The sequence below is a fragment of the Mesoplodon densirostris genome, chromosome X (genome assembly GCF_025265405.1).
Source record: "Mesoplodon densirostris isolate mMesDen1 chromosome X, mMesDen1 primary haplotype, whole genome shotgun sequence".
Lineage (NCBI taxonomy): Eukaryota > Metazoa > Chordata > Mammalia > Artiodactyla > Ziphiidae > Mesoplodon > Mesoplodon densirostris.
The window spans coordinates 125312720-125331465 of NC_082681.1; the positions used below are offsets into that span (position 1 = coordinate 125312720).

General features: G+C 41.1%; 1 protein-coding gene across 2 annotated transcripts in view; it reads left to right on the plus strand.

Moving 5' to 3' along the window:
* Positions 1-423: 423 nt before the first annotated feature.
* The window catches only part of ACE2 (angiotensin converting enzyme 2), a 46191-nt gene continuing 27868 nt past the window's right edge, over positions 424-18746 (plus strand). For both annotated transcript variants that reach the window (XM_060087122.1, XM_060087124.1), the window contains exons 1-6: positions 424-609; positions 9170-9328; positions 12581-12671; positions 13105-13248; positions 14623-14735; positions 17332-17437. In XM_060087122.1, the coding sequence (XP_059943105.1) occupies positions 424-609; positions 9170-9328; positions 12581-12671; positions 13105-13248; positions 14623-14735; positions 17332-17437 (799 nt within the window). The remainder of the gene's footprint in view (positions 610-9169; positions 9329-12580; positions 12672-13104; positions 13249-14622; positions 14736-17331; positions 17438-18746) is intronic.

Consider the following 18746-nt stretch of genomic DNA (forward strand, 5'->3'; position numbering starts at 1 on the left):
GTAAGTCCCAACATTACCCCCATGACCCCTAATTCTAGAGTTCGTTGGTCACTGTAAAATCATAACACCTTCAGTATATCTTTAACAGATTTTAAGGAACATAGTAACCAAATGGACAAGTTTTGATTTGGCCATAAAATTTGAGGAGAGCTATGATTCTCTAGGATTAATGAATAACATTTGTTTATTTGATTTACTTTAAGAAATCATTCTAAAATCTGTTTACATATCTGTCCTCTCCAGGATGAATTTTGTGTTGGTTCAGCAGATTGTTTACTGTTTTTTCTTCTTCTTCCTTTTTTTTTTTATCTTCCTGCTCAGTGCCCAACCCAAGTTCAAAGGCTGATGAGAGAGAAAATCTCATGAGGAGGTTTTACTCTAGGGAAGTTGTTCAGTGAATGGGATCTTGGCGCACAGAGAAAGATGTCAGCCTCTTTCTGGCTCCTTCTCAGCCTTGTTGCCGTAACTGCTGCTCAGCCTACCACTGAGGAAAAGGCCAAGATATTTTTGCAGAAGTTTGACCATGAAGCTGAAGACCTGTCTTATCAAAGTTCACTTGCTTCTTGGAATTATAACACCAATATTACTGATGAGAATGTCCAAAAGATGGTGAGTTCTCTCCTATAGCTACATAGGGATATTGGTTGCTTCTTAAAAATCAGCTTACTGCCCAGGAAACTGAAAAGGAAAATCAAAGAAATGCTCTGAGCTGTGAGGTTGGATGTTTGCCTCAGTATTTCTGATTTTGGAGTCCCAGATGCCTGAACAATTGACCTTTGGTTCATTTGGAAAATTGTTACAAAATAATTCACTGGTCTCAGTCCAGATTCTTGGAAACCAGTGAACATGCTTTAGAAAGTTGCCACCATAACTCTCATCATAGTCAGGCTTTCAAAGCAGTTCATAGAAATGCCATAAGTTATTGAGTTAATAATTTTCCCAAGCCTACAATGTCAACAGGAATGTCTAAAGACTCTCTAAAAATGATCTATTAACTGAGAAAAATGCAACTGGAGGCTTAGTGAAAGAGCTAGCCAGTAATTAAGATTACCAGGGGTCGGGTGAGGCTGGACTTGGGAATTCCTTCCTTAATGGTCTCGGAGCTCCGAGGGGCTTCCAGAGCATACGAGATCCACAGAACCCTCCAAGAAAAACCATAATCAAACCAGTTCTGACAAATCTCAGAATGCTCTGGGAAAGCCAAATGTTTTATTTGACAAGTGCAAGGATTTAGGAGATTTTTTCCTTCACAGATCCCAAAGCAGTGCTGAAAATGGAGTGACATTATTTAAGAAAAGTTTTTTATGACACTTGTACAGCAATACATTCTTGCAAAAATGGAGTTCAGAAGCTTATTTTTTCAAATAGTCAGTTGCATGTAAACTAAATTACTGCTGCTCACTGGACAGATCCAATCTGAGACCTGCTGCATCATTTGAATTCCTCAGGAGATTTTTTCCCCCTATTTTTCTAAAGCTTAAAGAGATCTAGGAGGTTTTGACAGCCCAGTGTTGTCATAGGAGAGCATTTTTCTTGTCTCATAGTTTGGTCTTACCTCTGTTCACCTCTTCACTGTTGCTTTTTTCTCACGTTTTATTTGATCTCTGTTAGAGGTACCTGAAGTACGTTGTGCATTTGTTTTCATTCTCTTTTTTTTTTAACATCTTTATTGGAGTATAGTTGCTTTACAATGGTGTGTTAGTTTCTGCTGTATAACAAAGTGAATCAGCTATACGTATACATATGTCCCCATATCTCCTCCCTCTTGCGTCTCCCTTACACCCTCCAGAAAGAGAAAAACAAATACGGTATGCTAACACATATATATGGAATCTAAAAAAAAAAAAAAAAGGTTCTGTTTTCATTCTTAGCCGAATGGTCCGCAGGTGGTGGTCCGCAGGTGAAGTTCGGCCGGCATCATGCCTTAGAGCTCTGGAGTCAGACTGCTGAGGTCCAAACCCTGGCTCCACCACTTTCTACCTGGGTGAATGTGAGCTAGTTAATGAACCTTTCTGCGCCTTAGTTTTTCTGCCTGTGAAAAACAGCGTAACACTCATATTTGCCTCATAGGGTTGCTGTGACGACAGCTAATACACAAAACCACCAAAACAGTGCTCAATGCTTGTGAGCCTGGGAGAACAATACGATATCATTGCTGTGAATGTGACAGGGAGTTATAATTGCTGAAGAGACATGTAACAGTTCTGTTGAGTGCCCACTTGCTGAGAAGGCATGTTGTACACCGAGATGTAGTGATGTTTGTTGAAATCATCTCTGGATCTTAAGTGCTATCATTTTTGAATTGTACTCGTTGATTAGAGGAACGGCCAGAAATGAAAGGGCACAAATCCACAAAGTGTGGTCAAAGTGCAGACAGTATGGGCCCTTTAAAGAAAAGTGAAAATATCTGAATGCAGGAAGCAAGCAGGGGGCCCAATATCTCCTTCCTCCAGCAATGGTGAAGGGCACGTTAGTGTATTAGCTCGCCTGTGTGGACTTACCTGGGGAGGGGGCAATGCACAGGGAGAGCAATAGCTCTTCTCTTCTCTTATCCCATATATTGAGATCCCCTGATGAAACGGGCACTGCAGCTGGTGCTACAAGAGGGACGAAGATGAGGAGGAGGCTGAGATATGGTCTGCTGCTGGTGGCTATCAATGGAAAGAACTGGAGAAATGGAGCATGTTCCCCACGAGCCACTGGAGTGATTTAGGGGGATCAGAGAGAGTTAGAAGGGAAAGCAGAATTAGCTCTCCAAAGCCTGACTCAAAAAGAAAAAGAAAAAAACTGAGTCTGAGAGGGAACAAGAAAGGATAGAGTGTTCCTAGTTGTATTGGCCAACTCTCTTCAGACTAGAAAGGTGGTGCCTTTGAAAGCTCAAAAGAAAGAAATTTACAATAAATAGGAGGAGGTGCTGTTTACATTACAGGTGGTAAAACTGGTAAGACTTGTAAAACTAGGCCATTCTTTAATCTAAAAAAGTGAGACATTGAAAACTATAAGTCAGTTTTCGAAGTATTTAAGCGAATGTAAGGATTGTAGATCCACTGTGGGTAAGGAAGTATGGTTAAGTGCATTTATGGACCCAGTTCTTTACCTTTCCCTATATCAACACCCAAGGTTATGTCACTTTGCAGTGGCATCCCACTGAAAGTGATGTGATTGTGTCCTTCGCCATGTGACTTACTTTGACCAATGAGCTGTTAGCAGACGTGATGCAAGTAGAGGCTTGGAATGGACTTGAACAGTGGGGCTTGTTCTTTGCACCTTTGGCTTTGCCATGAGAACATGCCTGGGTTGGCCAGCTAAAGAGTGAGGGATGTGTGGAATAGTTGTCCCGTCTGAAACCAATCCCCTAGAGTTGTAAGCAAATCCAGCCAAGATCAGCAGAGCTGCCTGGTAACCCTCAGTGATTCTAGGCACGTAAACAATGAACACATGCCATTGAGATTTTTGGTTGTTTGTTATGTAGTATTATTGTAGCAATAGATAACTAATACAGGAAGAGAAATTTGGGCTGTATGACATGTGTCTGTTCATATCCTATCAGGGTGACATTATTGAGGGCAATCTGCCATTTCCTAATTATCCCTTGGCATAACTTTGAGAGTCAGAATATTGGGCTTGTCAGCCAATCAATCTGACCTAGTATGGCGATTCTCAGATCAAGTTATGAGACTATAGCTTAAAATAATAGAAGGCACCAAAACTTGATCAGTATAGTGTCCCCAAATCTCCCTGCTTAGGAGAGGCCCATCAGATAGAGATAAGGAAAAAAGCTTGGTTCAAAACAGGTTTCCATAGAGTTCAGAAACTCAGTGAAAATTAATTACCAAATACTTGCTTTAGAGCAAATACTGTTCTCATGTTTGAGATCGAACATTCACCAATTAAACTGTAATTCCCTTCTCAGTAAAATGACATTACTTTTTTGCATTGCCCCTTCTTTGTAAGTTTATTGTTGATTTTATTTTTGAAAGAGTACTTTGTAAGTCAAAAGGATTTTTTTTTCTTTTTTCTTTTTCTTCTTTCTTTCTTTTTTTTTTTTTTTTTTTTTTTGCAAAATCGGAAGCTCTCTAGCAACATAGGAGGTCCCTGGACATTTTTTTTTATCCCTGGAAGAGAGCAAAAGGATCCCATCACTGGCAGGGGCATCCTGGTTCACTGTTCCAGTATTTGGCAGTAACTACTACAGCTGCCCCAAATTCCTGTGCATGCAGCTGAAGGGCATGTTGAAGACTGGCCTGTTGGAGCCCTGGAGGTCTCCAAAAACACTTCATAAATATTTCTTGTTGAGTTATCAGAAGTTGTAAAGAGAGAGCAGGAGGCCCACACTTACCCTTTGGGTGGTCAGGGCCCCTAGAGTCCTTGGGCACACCTGCTTCCTAAACCTTTTCCTCTGTCTTTAGGGCTGGGGGCACAGTGAACCCAGAGAAGGGTCATTTTAAACTGCTATTCTGTACCCAAGAAAGGAATGTAGACTCCAACCCTGTCTCCAATGAATCTGTCCCACACTCCCCAACACATACAAGTACCTACACCCAGGTACAGGGGTTGGGAAAAGTCAGTGTGATGCAAATACGATGGAATTTAGGGAATCTGATGCTATCTTGACTCTCCTGAGCTGGCTGTGATACCTTGGGCAAGTCACTTATTTTTTGTCTCTTGAAACATAAGAGGGTGGATGGGCCCAGCCAAGATTTTTCAGTGGATAACTGGTGAATGAATAAGTTCCACATGTGGGGGATTAACCTGAGTCAAGTGCATTGGAGGCCTGTTCGTACTAGTTTTTCTTTGTCATGAAAACTTGATGATGTCCCAGTTGAGTGATGTAATTTGGTGAAACTGAACTTGAGCAACTCAAAATGACATGTTTCATTCCATCCAAATTTGACACAATTACTCACTGATCTAAGCACTCTGACAGGAAACCAGGCAGCCACCAGCTACACCCAGGGAGGGCGGCCTTGTGGTCAGGAACTGCCGCTGCTTCTTAATGTGTGCCAGGTAACTGGGCAAAAGAGAATTCATTTAATTTTGGCTAGATCCTTTGGTTTGGAGCGGTTCCATGGGTGTTTCAGATCTAGTTATAGGAGCTAGGGAATAAGGTGGTTTTTTTTTCTTTGCTTTTACTATTGAGGGCTTCTAACAACAGCTTTGTTGAGATACAATTATGCACCATAAAATTCACCAATTTAAAGTCTACAATTCAGTGCTTTTTAGTATATTTGCAGAATTGTACAACCGTCATCACCATCTCATTTTAGAACATTTCCGTCATCCCAAAAGAAACTACACGCCCATTAGCAATCACTCTTCCTCCCCCACCCCCAGCTCTAAGCAACCACCAATCTACTTTCTGTCTCTATAGATTTGCCTATTCTGGACATCTCATATAAATGGAATTATACACTAGGTGGTCTTTTGTGACTGGCTTCTTTCACTTTGCATGCCGTAGCATGTATCATTACTTGGTTCCATTTTATTGCCAAATAGTATTCCATTATATGGATTTTTTTTTTTTTTTTACTTTTCATTGTAAAAATTGTCTAACACATAAAAGAAGGACTAGTATGTTGAATCTCCTTATACCCATCACCCAGCTTCAGCAATTGTCAACACTTTGGCCAATCTTGTTTTATTTTTCTACCCAACCCCATATTTATTGGATTATTTTGAAGGAAATCCCCAACATCATATAACTATATGTTACGTGTAAATATTTCACCTTCTAGCTCTCAAAGTAAGAATTTTTAAAACAACCTTAATAACAGTACCATGTCAAAAACATGACAATAATTCCTCAATACCATCAAATATCTAATCAGTATTCAAATGTACCCTAATGTCTCATTTAAAAAATTTTCAGCTGGTTTGTTCGTATCAGGATCTAACAAGGTCCTCTCTTGATCATTTTAGCAGATGTACTTTAGGTCTCTTTTAGCCTATAGAGTCCCTCCCTCATTTTTCTGTTTGTTTTGTTTTGTTTTGTTTTGCAATTTATTCGCAGAAGTACTGAACTGTTAGTCCTATAGAAACTCCTACTTTCTGGATTTGCTGATTATGTCCCTATAATATTGCTTAACATGCTCTTTTGACCCCTGTGTTTTCTGTAAATGTATAGATCCGGGGCAGAGGTCAGCACACTTTTTCCGTAACAGGCCAGGTAGTAAATATTTCAGGCTTTGTGAGCCCTACAGCCTCTATTCAACTCTGCCATTGTAGCACAAAAGCAGCCATAGACAGCACATAAATGGGTGTGAATATGTTGCAATAAAACTTTATTTACAAAAACAAATGGTGGGGGGCTTCCCTGGTGGCACAGTGGTTGAGAGGCTGCCTGCCGATGCAGGGGACACGGGTTCGTGCCCCGGTCCGGGAAGATCCCACATGCCGCGGAGCGGCTGGGCCCATGAGCCATGGCCGCTGAGCCTGCGCGTCCGGAGCCTGTGCTCCTCAACGGGAGAGGCCACAACAGTGAGAGGCCCGTGTATCGCAAAAAAAAAAAAAATTATATATATATATATATATATATATATATATATATATATATATATATATATATATTTAAGTTGGGGCCTTTTGGGGATAATGAGCTGTTTCCAAAGTAGATTGAAAAGCAAAAAATTGCCTTAATTTGGGATCAACGTTTTACTAGAAATTTTGCTGTCAGTCATTCTGGATTGGATGAAAAAGGGTAGGGACTGAGAGGTGAGTGGTGGGTTACATGAATGAATTTGTGCTGTAGACCAAACTCCTCTTTCCATAGCTCACTGCCTCTCATTCGGGCATGTTAGAGACAAGAACAGAATATGTCGAATCCAATGTATAGCCAATGGTTAAGAGCATTAGCTTTGGAGGTAAACATTTCTGGGTTGACACCCTGTTTCTTCCAGTTGCTAGCTGTGTGACCTAGGCAAAGTTACTTACCTTCTCTGTGCCTCATTTCCCTCATTTGTGAAGTGGAGACAATCACAACTACCTCACAAGATTGTTTGTGAAGGTTAACTGAGAAGTAGTTCCTGAGGGGTTGTGTGTGCTCAATAAAGAGAGAAATCTTTTTCCATTTCAATGCGACTATTCCCTTCATCTCTTGTCTGATCCGTTGTTGTCCCTTTCCTGCACCACTTTCATCATGTCACACACCTGCTTGCAACCCCTAAGTGACTCCCTAGTATTTACAGGATAAAAGTAAAATTCCTTGGCCTAGAGAGTGCAGTCATGCCTGGAGTCCTGCTTTGGAATCTGTACTAGTTATGTATTGAGTAAAAGGTACTACAAGTAAAAGTACCACAGCATAGTAGCTTAAAACAACACACACTTGTTATCTCACAGTTCTCTGGGGCGGGACTCCAGGCATAGCTTAGCTGGATCTGCTTCTGAGTCTCATAAGCTTACAATCAAGGTCCCGGCTAGAGCTGTGGTCTCATCTGCAACTCAACTGGGGATGAATCCACTTCCAAGCTAATGTGGTTAGTGGTAGCATTTAGATCCTCATATATTGCTGAACTGAGGTCCTTAAGATGTCAGTCAGAGGCCATCTTCAATTCCTCACCATGTGGCCCTATCCATAGGATAGCTCACAACATGGCATCTTGCTGCATCAAAATCAGCAAGGGAGAGTCTTCTGGCAAGATAAAAATGGCAACCTTATGTAACATAAACATGTATATCCTGTCACTTTTGCTATATTCTCCCAGTTAAAAGTGAGTCACAGGTCCTGCTCACACTCAAGGGGAGGGGGACACACAAGGGTGCACCACCAGGAAGTAGGGATCACAGGAGCCATCTTAGTGTCTGCCCACCACAGGATCCAGGATTCAGATACTGGCAGTTAGTTGCCAGCTCCAATTTTTATTTCTCTTAGCCCCTTTCTACACATAGGAAAAATGGAAATAGAATAATTTTCTATCTCATGGGGTTGTTAAGAAGACCAAATGAGGTAAATTATTTTGCAAAGTACTCTACACACATCTATCTCCTACCTACTTTAAGGTCTGTCTTAAGTTCCACCTCCTCCATGAGGCCTTGCCAAATCTGGTCCCTGTAACAGGAACTGCTTAGCCCCACTCATAGTTTATACATTATCGTATGCTCTTGTTTCAGTAATGAAGCATTCACAATGCATATCTTATCTGTTTGATAAAACTGTCAGCAACTTAAGGACAAGGACTTTTTTCCCTGTAAGTGATAAAGTAGCTATGATTTTTAAATGCTTGGGATGTATCAGGCACTTTGATAGGCATTATATTACTTGTTAAATTGTCTCACCCTTACAGCAACCCTTTGAGGTAAGTTCTACTATTATTACTCTCATTTTACGAGTAAGGTAACATGACTCAGAGAGGCTGAGTAACTCGCTCAAGGTCACAACAGCTAGTCAGAAGTGTCTGACTCAAGGAATGGAGTTCTTACTTGCCTCATATGCTACCTCTTTTATAGGGTCTAGAGAAGTACAATGTACAAAATAGTTGCTCATTTCAGTCTTTGATAAATGGAAATGAGCTTGTGCGCTGAGAGAAGACTGCATTGGATAAGTCTGGAGAAGTCTACTTGCCTACTGGTGGTCAAGATGGGGGGACAAGTGAATCCTGGCATCATCACCTGCTTATTGGTTTCTTTTGCTGGTGGAAAATCACCACAGCTACCAAATGGCCATGTTCTGGGCAACCTTGACTGGGGATCATACTTTAAGATCAGAATCTCTGGTAAATCATGGCACCACGGAGCTTCCTGTAAACTGGTTCTCATTTCTTATGGTTCTCATTGCCATGAGGAGCTGTATGCCCAGGAAGTCCGCTCTGAGCTCTGCTGGACTCTCCCTTTAGAGCGCTCATCCTTGAATCCTTGAACAACTCGCCCACGTCACAAGTGCTAAGGCCATACCTTCCAGGGCCTCACAACATGAATCATCTGTGAGAATTCACTTCCAGTTCTGGGGACAGGACCCTTGGGAAAACTAAGCACTAGGTCAGAAAGAGAGAGTGACCAAGAGTGGCTTGGTCACTCTTAACCTAAACTTTGACCTTCAGCAAAGTAGAGAATTAAATCACTCAGAAAATATTAAATGTTCCACCAGATGCTCTTTGGACTGTATCTTCTGTTCTATCTATTCGAGCAGTGCCATACTAACTTCAACTTTATTATTATTATTTTTTTGTCGTTTCAGAATGCAGCCGGGGCCAAATGGTCTGCCTTTTATGAAGAACGGTCCAGGACTGCCAGAACTTATCCACTAGAAGAAATTCAGAATCGCACAGTCAAGCGTCAATTGCAGGCCCTTCAGCAGAGTGGGACCTCAGTGCTCTCAGCAGACAAGAGCAAACGAGTATGTGACATGCTAGCACTGACCCCAAGAGTTGAAATATTTGGGAAGTCTTAAACATTAATGTCACCCCTGGCTGCTTCCTTTATCTGCCAAGATAGCAATGCTCACAATAGAAAGAGCTCTGTGCCTCGGTAGGGTGGCCACGTAACTTATCATCCAAACTGGAATCCTTTGAGAGTGAAGGAGGACGCTGGTATGTTAGGACACATTGTTAAACCACGATTCTAAGGGCACTGTGGTGTATATGGACACAGTGACACAGGTCACCTTCCTGAGGACCAGGCACTTAGTCCATGTCCGTGCTTCTCAACCGGGAGTGATTTTGCCCACCAGGGACATTTGACAATACCTGGAGATATTTTTGGTTTTTACAACTGTTGAGGGGTGCTGTTGGCATCTAGCAGATAGGGATGCTGCTAAACACTCTACAAGGCACAAGGAAGCCCCCAAAGACAAGAGTCGTCTGGTCCAAAATGTCAATGGTGCTAAGCTTGAGAAGCCCTGTATGTCGTCTGATCCTCCCCCACCCTTTTGATTCTTGACTCTCCTCTGCGACTTCTTTAACAAGTGGCCACCCCAGCTCAAACTACTTCAGGGATGGGCGACTCACTTCTTTCCAAGACGCCAGTTCCATATGTGGGTCCCTCTAACTGATGGCAAGATACTCCTTCCATTGAGCATAAAGTGCTTTACCTCCACTTTGTACTGCCTTCTCGAGCCAAATTGCTCTCTCCCATAATGGTCTTTAAATAAAGGAAGGCAGGTAATTTTTTTTAACTAGTTGAGTCTTTTCTTCTCTAGGCTAAACATCCTTCACTCTGTCCATTTTTCCTTATACGATGGTTTCAAGTTCCCTACCCAGTCCTAGTTGCTGGCTTCATTTTGTCAGTATCCTTGGACTGAACACAGTCCTCTGAGTGGGTTTGGGTCTGCATGGAGGTGAGCAGGGGTACGACATCCTGCCTCCTGTGCTTTACATCTACTAAGACAATCCAGGATTACATTAGGCTTCTGTTTGCTTGCTTTGGTTTTTTGACAGTCTACTTCCATGGTTGATTCATCTCAACATCACTGTCAAGAAAGTCTCCAAATCTCTTCCACCAATGTTGCTCCAAAAATGATACCTTTGAAAATTCTATTCTTATGTAGGTAGTTTGTCTAAATTCAAGAAAGCCTATATTCACCCCTGTTAAAATAAAAATCTCTCATCCTATCTTTCTAGCCCAGGAGTCAGCAAACTTTCTTTCTATAGAAGGAGCGATAGTAGATATTTTAGGTTTGTGGGCCATACTGTCTCTGTCCCACTGAGTCAGTCTGCTCTCGTTGCGGGAAATCAGCCACAGCTAACACAGAAACAAATGGGCATGTGTTCCAATAAAACTTTACAAAAACAGGCAGCAGAGAGGATTCGGCCTGCAAATCATAACTTAGCCTTGATTTGATCTATTGAAATATTTTTATCTAAAAGATTTGGCTATTTAACATCAAAGTCTTTCTCAGCTGCTTGCCCTCTGGTACTGTGTTCTTATCTGCATCTATAAAAAGAAAAATTCACAATAAGGACAAAGATAAAACCATATGGCCTGTGTCTTCCTACAAGTTGTTGTTTATTATTCTGCATTCTTTGTGGCCCATTATTCAAATAGTTATTAATCCACTTAATTTTATCCATTTCGCCCTTCCACATCTTTTCCACAAGGACACCATGTGAAACCTTGCCCGTTGCTCTGTTACAATCTAGAGCTTGGTCTAGTCTACGTGGAAACTGGACACTGTATTTTAAAAAGATCCCCAGATAATTCTGATGTGCAGCCAGGATTAAAAATCACTGAAATGCCTGTAAGAAGAGCTTGAAGTGTTTGGGAGGAGGGGAGACTCAAGGATGCAGGAATTCAATGGAGAGGAAGGAGGGGAGATGGAAAAAGCAGGTAGAGGAAGAGACCAGGAGGGGTTTTGTGCCATGGTAACGGACTTGGGTTTATTCCTTTGGACTGTGGGATCTTGTTGAAGTTTTAAGCATGAGATCTGTTTCATGTTTTAGGATAATGGCTCTTGTAGTAGAGTGAAGGAATAATGGAAGAGAGAAATAGGAGAAGGGAAAACACGGCTGTTCATCCAGTGCTTCTTAAGTCATCTATAGGAGAGAACCAGTCCCTCCCTCCCTTCCTTCCTTCCTTCCTTTCTTCCTTCCTCCCTCCCTTCTTCCCTATCTTTCTTTATTTCCAATCCCTCGCAGATCAGTGCTTGGTTAATTTCATTGATCACATGCTTAGCTGTCATGGAAATATCAAATCGTTTTTAAAAGTTTATAAACATTTATTCTCTCAATTCCTGTGCTTCTCATAGGCGAGAAACAAACTATTTGCTGACTTGCACTGGTCCATGGACCATACTTTGAGTAGCACTGCTTTACTCTATTACCTTTATGTTCCTTTACCTACAGGGTAAAAGTTAAACTCTTCAGTAAGGCATAGAAGGCTGCTCATGATCTGCCCCTACTTCCCCCTCTATTCTCCCATCCTCCATGCCCCTCAATCAACACCACTACCCCAGTTTTCTCTCTCATGTCACCACTCCCTGAAAAGGCCTTGTCTTTCTCAACCTTCTTCTGTCTTGTAAGCTCTGTCCTCTACTTCCCTTCTCTACTTGACCAATTCCTGCCTCTCTTCCAAGACGCAGCTCTATTGTGCCCCCTCTTTGAAGCCATTCCTGAATCTCCAGGTTATGAATTTATCCGCCCCCCCATGCTGCCACATCACTTTTTGGCCACAGTTATAGTACCTGTCACTCTATTATGTAATCATTGGTTTCATGATTGTCTCACTGTCGCATGATTGTGGGGTCCTTGAGGACCAGTGACTTGTTGATGTCATAACTGTCAGAGTTTAGGACATAGCAGATGTTCAATAAATGTGCACTCAGTGAAGGCTGAATAGAGCAAGAAATGCACTGCTCTGTGCGTGTGTGGGTGAGAAACATCCTTGGGATTTTGGTAGATCTGTGGTTTTTTTTTTTCAGTCACTCCACATATATTTCTCATGTGCTTATAAGGCCTGTCTGTGCTAGTCGATGGTGGGAAAATTCAACTGAGGTGTTCCAACCCTACATGAAAGAAGATACTTAGCCAATAAGATGTGAACTGCTGTATTTTGAGGCATAAAAAAATCACATGGTTGAAAGGACATCTCTACATTAGCATTCTCTTTTGTACATCTTCCACTTCTAACATTGTTTATTATCTTCAATTTGCAGTTGAACACAATTCTAAGTACAATGAGCACCATCTACAGTAGTGGGAAAGTTTTCGACCCAAATACACAGGAGTGCTTAGTACTTGAACCAGGTGGGCTATTAATTTTGAGCAGTGATTATAAAACTTACTTTTTTTATTCCAAGCTTTAAAAATGAGATTAACATTAGATGACGACATTGTGCCTTCCAGATGGATCATCCAAAGAGGGGAAGATTCCAAATGTGTGTGTTTCAGCACACAGATGCTCTTTTAAGTTTTAACAAAACTGCACTGTAAATTTTGTCACACTCAAGTAATTTAATTAAATTAATAGTTCAATGATCTCAGTGGTTTATTTTCTCTGCAGAAATATTTTGAAACTATAATAAGGGTGAGGAAATGAATGAATCATGAGATTTCATTGAACAACTTTATGACCTTGATGTCTGCCAGCCTTTTAATTCTTTAAATTTCATATAAGTCTTTACAAATAAAAACTTTACAAATGCATGTTTATTTCCCTTTGGGTACTTCGCGATAATAGGTTTGGATGACATAATGGAAAACAGCGAAGACTACAATCGGAGACTCTGGGCTTGGGAAGGCTGGAGGGCCGAGGTCGGCAAGCAGCTGAGGCCATTTTATGAAGAGTATGTGGTCCTGGAAAATGAGATGGCCAGAGCCAACAGTGAGTTTGCTGGGCTGTGGCGGTTCTGAAGCTCTCTACAGGGCTGCGGGGCTATTTCTCATGAACCACCAAGCCTGCCCTTTGATATAAGGGGTATTCCTAATTTAACGATCACCTGCTGAACAATTAGGTTATGTGTCTCAAAGAGGAGACCACCAGGGAATAAGGAAAGGTGAATTGACATTCTACAGTTGAAAGGGCTCAAGAGTGAGACTAAGTTACCAGGCCTCAAACAAATCAGTTGTCTGGGAAGGGCTCAGGCCCCCGAGGGTTCCTGAGGTAGCCTGGGGGATTGATCGATTCTATTTACCAGAAAGGATGAGAGTCAGAGACACCATCTCTCCCCTAAACTCCCATCTGGCCACAGTTCATTCTCAAAGGTCATTTGTGTGTTTACGTCAGAGTGGTGTCCCAGAAAGAAACAAATCCGAGTAGTTTAGGCTGGAAACCTACTACTCTCTGTAGTTGTAATTATAACTCAAATCACGTGGTCATCAAAATCTTAACATGGTGAGGAATTTCCATATCTCTTAACTTACCCTCCAGCCTGAATGATGAGCCAAAGCCATGGCATTATGGATTAATTCATGCTCTGAGGTTGAGGAAGGAAAAAAAATTTTTCATCTGTTCTTTCTAAATATCTTTCACTACCACTTAAACTCATATTCTCAAGCCATAGGCGAGCTGGAGACAGGAGCCCATTGCCACATCCTTCCATCCAAATATTTACTTGTCTCCTCATCTTCCTGGTCATCCATTGCCAGTGTACATGTAAAACTAAAAGTTGCTAAAATACATTTACAAACTTTATTAACTATTACCCTGACACAAGCTTGCATTTCCTGATAACAAGACACTACATGAAGCATACATACAATTTGCCACCAAACACAGGCCCACTGTGGCCGTGTCCAAGATGAGTTGGGTTAGATTTGAAAATATAAGGCCCTGAGCAAAATGAGAATTTAAAGATCCAATCACATGTTTTAAAGCTAAAGATGCAAATTGACCTACGGAGAGAGTAGAGACCCGGGGTTAGGAGACTCGGAGTGCGCCTCTGCCCCTCACCAGTTGTGTGACCTCGGGCGAATCGTTTAACCGGCCAAGAGCAGGCTGTTACCCTGCACCACGGGGATTATAATACTGTCTGTCTTGTAGAGTTTTTGTGCTTAGTAGATGAGATAATGAATTAAATTTTGGACACATTAGCTAGTGTTATTATTTATTTGCATCCCTTTGAGTTGATATTTAGAAGGGCAGTAAAAATGTGACAGGTTTTTGGAGTTCTTCACCTCCCAGGAAAGCTATTCTATGTATATTGTGCTTTATCTCTTTCTTCGCAGATGTTCTCATTTTTCTTCTTTTTAAAAACAGATTATGAGGACTATGGGGACTATTGGAGAGGGGATTATGAAGTGACGGGGGCAGGTGACTATGACTACAGCCGCGACCAGTTGATCACAGATGTGGAACGTACCTTTGCAGAGGTAACAAGGAACTGTCTGCAGAGACAGGTGTAGGGCAGCGTGCAGGAAGAAGGGACAGGGACCAAAAGCATTCTGGCTTGTTCTTAACACACTGGCTTGAAGAGATCGTAAAGAATCACAGGGCAACTGCTACAGATGATCGGAATTGCTCTGCTTTTCTCTCCCTTTTAGCCATTGACCAGCAATTACCAACAGGAAGATTAGGAGAAGGAAAGACTATGGGAAGAAGTGGTCTTTTAGATTATAAGAAGGCAAGGGTTTCAGGAGCCGTGTGGGGCCTGTGCTGTCTTCCTTTGTTAGCAGAGCCATAGGCTTTGCTTCCTTCCTCAGGACACTTGATACTGTTGTTTCCTTACCTTTGGCTAAGGAAGATGTTCTAGGGAAGGGAGAGTCCTATTAGAAGTGCCCCCATAGACACCTCTCAATGTCTCCCTCTTCCTTCATTTTGACCCCCACATCCCCATGCCTTCCAGCTTCTTATGTGAAGCTGTTTTGTCACAGCCATAGCTGGGCAGAGCTATCAAAAACGGAAGTAGGACAAACAACCCCCCCGAAAAAGAATTGGGCAAGAGATGTGAGTAAGTACATCATCAAAGAAATTACACAAATGGCAAATAAGCAAATAAAACATTATTAGGGAAATGCACATTAAAACCATGATTAAGAACCACCACAAATAGAGTTACCGTATGATCCAGCGCTCCCACTCCTGGGCATATATCCGGAAAAGAGGAAAACACTGATTTGAAAGGATACACGCACCCCAATGTTCATAGCAGCACTGCTTACAATACCCAAGACATGGAAGCAGCCTGTGTCCATTGACAGATGAATGGAAAAAGAAGATGTGGTATATATATGTATATATATATATACACAATGAAATATTACTCAGGCATAAAAATGAATGAAATAATGCCATTTGCAGCAACATGGATGGACCTAGAGATTATCATACTAAGTGAAGTCAGACAGAGAAAGACAAATATCATGATATCACTTATATGTGGAATCTAAAAAGATGATGCAAATGAACTTATCTACAAAACAGAAACAGATCCACAGACATATAAAACAAACTTATGGTTACCAGAAGGGAAGTGGGGGAGGGATAAATTAAGAGTTTGAGATTAACAGATACACAGTACTATATATAAAATAGATAAACAACAAGGTTCTGTATAGCACAGGGAACTATATTCAATATCTTGTAATAACCTATAATGGAAAAGAATCTGAAAAATAATATATGTATGTATATGTATATGTGCATGTATATACATAAATACACACACACACACACACACACAACTAAATCACTTTGCTGTACACCTGAAACTAACACAACAGTGTAAATCAACTATACTTCAATTAAAAAAAAAACCACTACATTCTCACCAGAATGGCTGTGATTAAAACAGACTGACAGAGACTTCCCTGGTGGTCCAGTGGGTAAGACTCCGCACTCCCAATGAAGGGGGCCAGGGTTCGATCCCTGGTCGGGGAACTAGATCCTGCATGCATGCCGCAGTTAGGAGTCTGCATGCCGCAACTCAAGATCCCGCATGCCGCAACTCAAGATCCCACGTGCCACAACTAAGACCCGGCACAGCCAAAATAAGAAAAAAAAAAAAAAAGAAAAAGAAAAACAGACTGACAGTACTAAGTGCTGCGGACAGAAATGTAAAATGGTACAGCCATTTTGGAAAATGGTTTGGCAGTTTCTTAAAAAGTTAAGCACATACTTAGCATATGACTAAGGTATTTCACTCTTAGTGATCTATGTGAAAGAAATGAAAACATATAGCCATACAAAGACTTATACACGAATGTTCATAGAGATATTACTCATAATAGCCCCAAACTGGAGACAACCTAGTCATCCTTCAACTGGTGAATTTTATCCTTAAGATACTAAATGAAGCAAACTCTGATGTATTCATACAATGAAGTGGTACTCAGTAATAAAAAGGAATGAACACTGATACCTGCAACAACATAGATTAACCTAAAAAACATTAAGCCAAGTGAAAGAAGCCAGACGTGAAAGGTCACATATCGTATGGTTTCATTTATATGAAATGTGCAGAATAGGCAAAACGATAGAGAAAGAAATCAGTTCAGTAATCAACTGGGGCTGGGGGTGGGAATGGAGTTGACTGCAAATGGGTGCAAGGGAACTTTGGGGAATGTTGGAAATGTTCTAAAACTGAGCGGTAATGATGGTTGTCCAACAGTATACTTTTATTAAAACTCACAAAGCTATATGTTTTTAAATGGGTGAATTTTATATGTAAATGATACTTCAGTTTAAAAATGAAGGAAGTAGGTAGCATCTTAGAAATGGATTTTTTTTTGCACCTGCCTTCCTTTTGGGATCTGTATCCCTCCAGGTGTGTTCATTGCTTTATGCAGTGAAACTAGTCATTATCGATATCTGGGAAGAATGAATGCTTTCACACTCTTCAGAATATTTCAGAGGAGAAGAAATTAGAACTTAGGGAAATTCTACTTGTCTAAAGAAGCGCCTATTTTTAGTGTTGGGGATTGGAAATAGGCTATTCTTGGTCTTAAACTCTCTTCCTGAGCTTTTCAGATTAAACCATTATATGAACAACTTCACGCTTATGTGAGGGCAAAGTTGATGGATGCCTACCCTTCCCGTATCAATCCGACTGGATGCCTCCCTGCCCATTTGCTTGGTAAGAAACTCCAGGAATTCTTTGTGTACTTTGCTCTTTGTCATTTCCACCAATAAAGTTGTTTTTCTGGAGGGGGGCCCAACTTTTGAAAAATTCTGTGAATGAAGTTAGTAACATTATAGAAATCAAAGTTTGAAAGCACTGTCTTCAACAGAGAAGTCATTTTAAATTGTTCTCTGTTGCATTACTTTATACATAAAGAGTTATTATGTTGGCCACAATCCATAGGACAAAGGGGTTATTTAAGATCACTAGAGAAATGAGAGTGGAAATGGGGAAAATAAGTTTTATTAATCAACTTGGTTGGCTAATCCTCGAGGTGGGATTTTAGCATCATATTCAGAGGAAAGAAGCTTGGTTGGCTAGGGGCAGTCAGGGGTGAGAGAAAGACTTTCTAGAATTAAGGTATAGCCTGAGTGAAAGCTTTGTTAAGTTCATTGTTCAACTGCAACAATTTCTTTTGCTGAAAAGTACTTGGTTTGGAATCATATGAGTAATGAATGAAGTCTTCATCATGAAGGAAGATGACTAGCTTAGGAGGAGAATCAATCTTCCAAGAACTTTGGATCCTGCCATAGAGCTTTTGTAGACCATGCAAGACCTGGGGCCCGTTATTCAACCTCCTTATTCCCCACCAGAGAGTGGTCATCCTCCCTCCCCTCTCCCTCACCCCAGAAGCTGAGGCCAAATAAGATATGTGTTTGAAAAGTTCATGTCCTGCATACATAGCATGCCTACTATAATCAAGCTAAGTTGCTGATAGCTGATTCTCCACAGCCAAGCCTCTCTCTTAGCAGGGGGGAATCTGGACAAAGGATCAGTGGAGACATTTTCCTCTAAAGCAATATATAAATACTCTCTACAGTGTCTTTGGCAGGTGTTCTTTGGTAATTCACTTTCTGCTTAAACCTGTCTGGTGTCAGGTGGCTCCTTCTTCCTTCCAAAGTAAACTAACCTAAAGTCCTACCTTATGTGGAGGTGAATCAACACCCCTCTAATGCCTTCCATTCATTTTGCCTAATTCCATGCTATGAGGTTACCCAGAATATGTCCATTCTTCTTCCACAAGATGGCCTTCTAGAGATTTATAAACAACCATTGTCAAGGCACAGCATAGTAACTGGCACAAGAGTACGTACTCAGTATATTTTAGTGAGTATTACTGTTATCATCATGTATACACTATTTTCTTCTTTCATGTTAAATATCCTACATAGATTTTTCAACCATTCTTTAAAATCTCACTTTTCTGCTTGTTCTTCTTGGGACAAGTTATCCTTTGTTGATGTCCCTCTTCAAATATCACGCT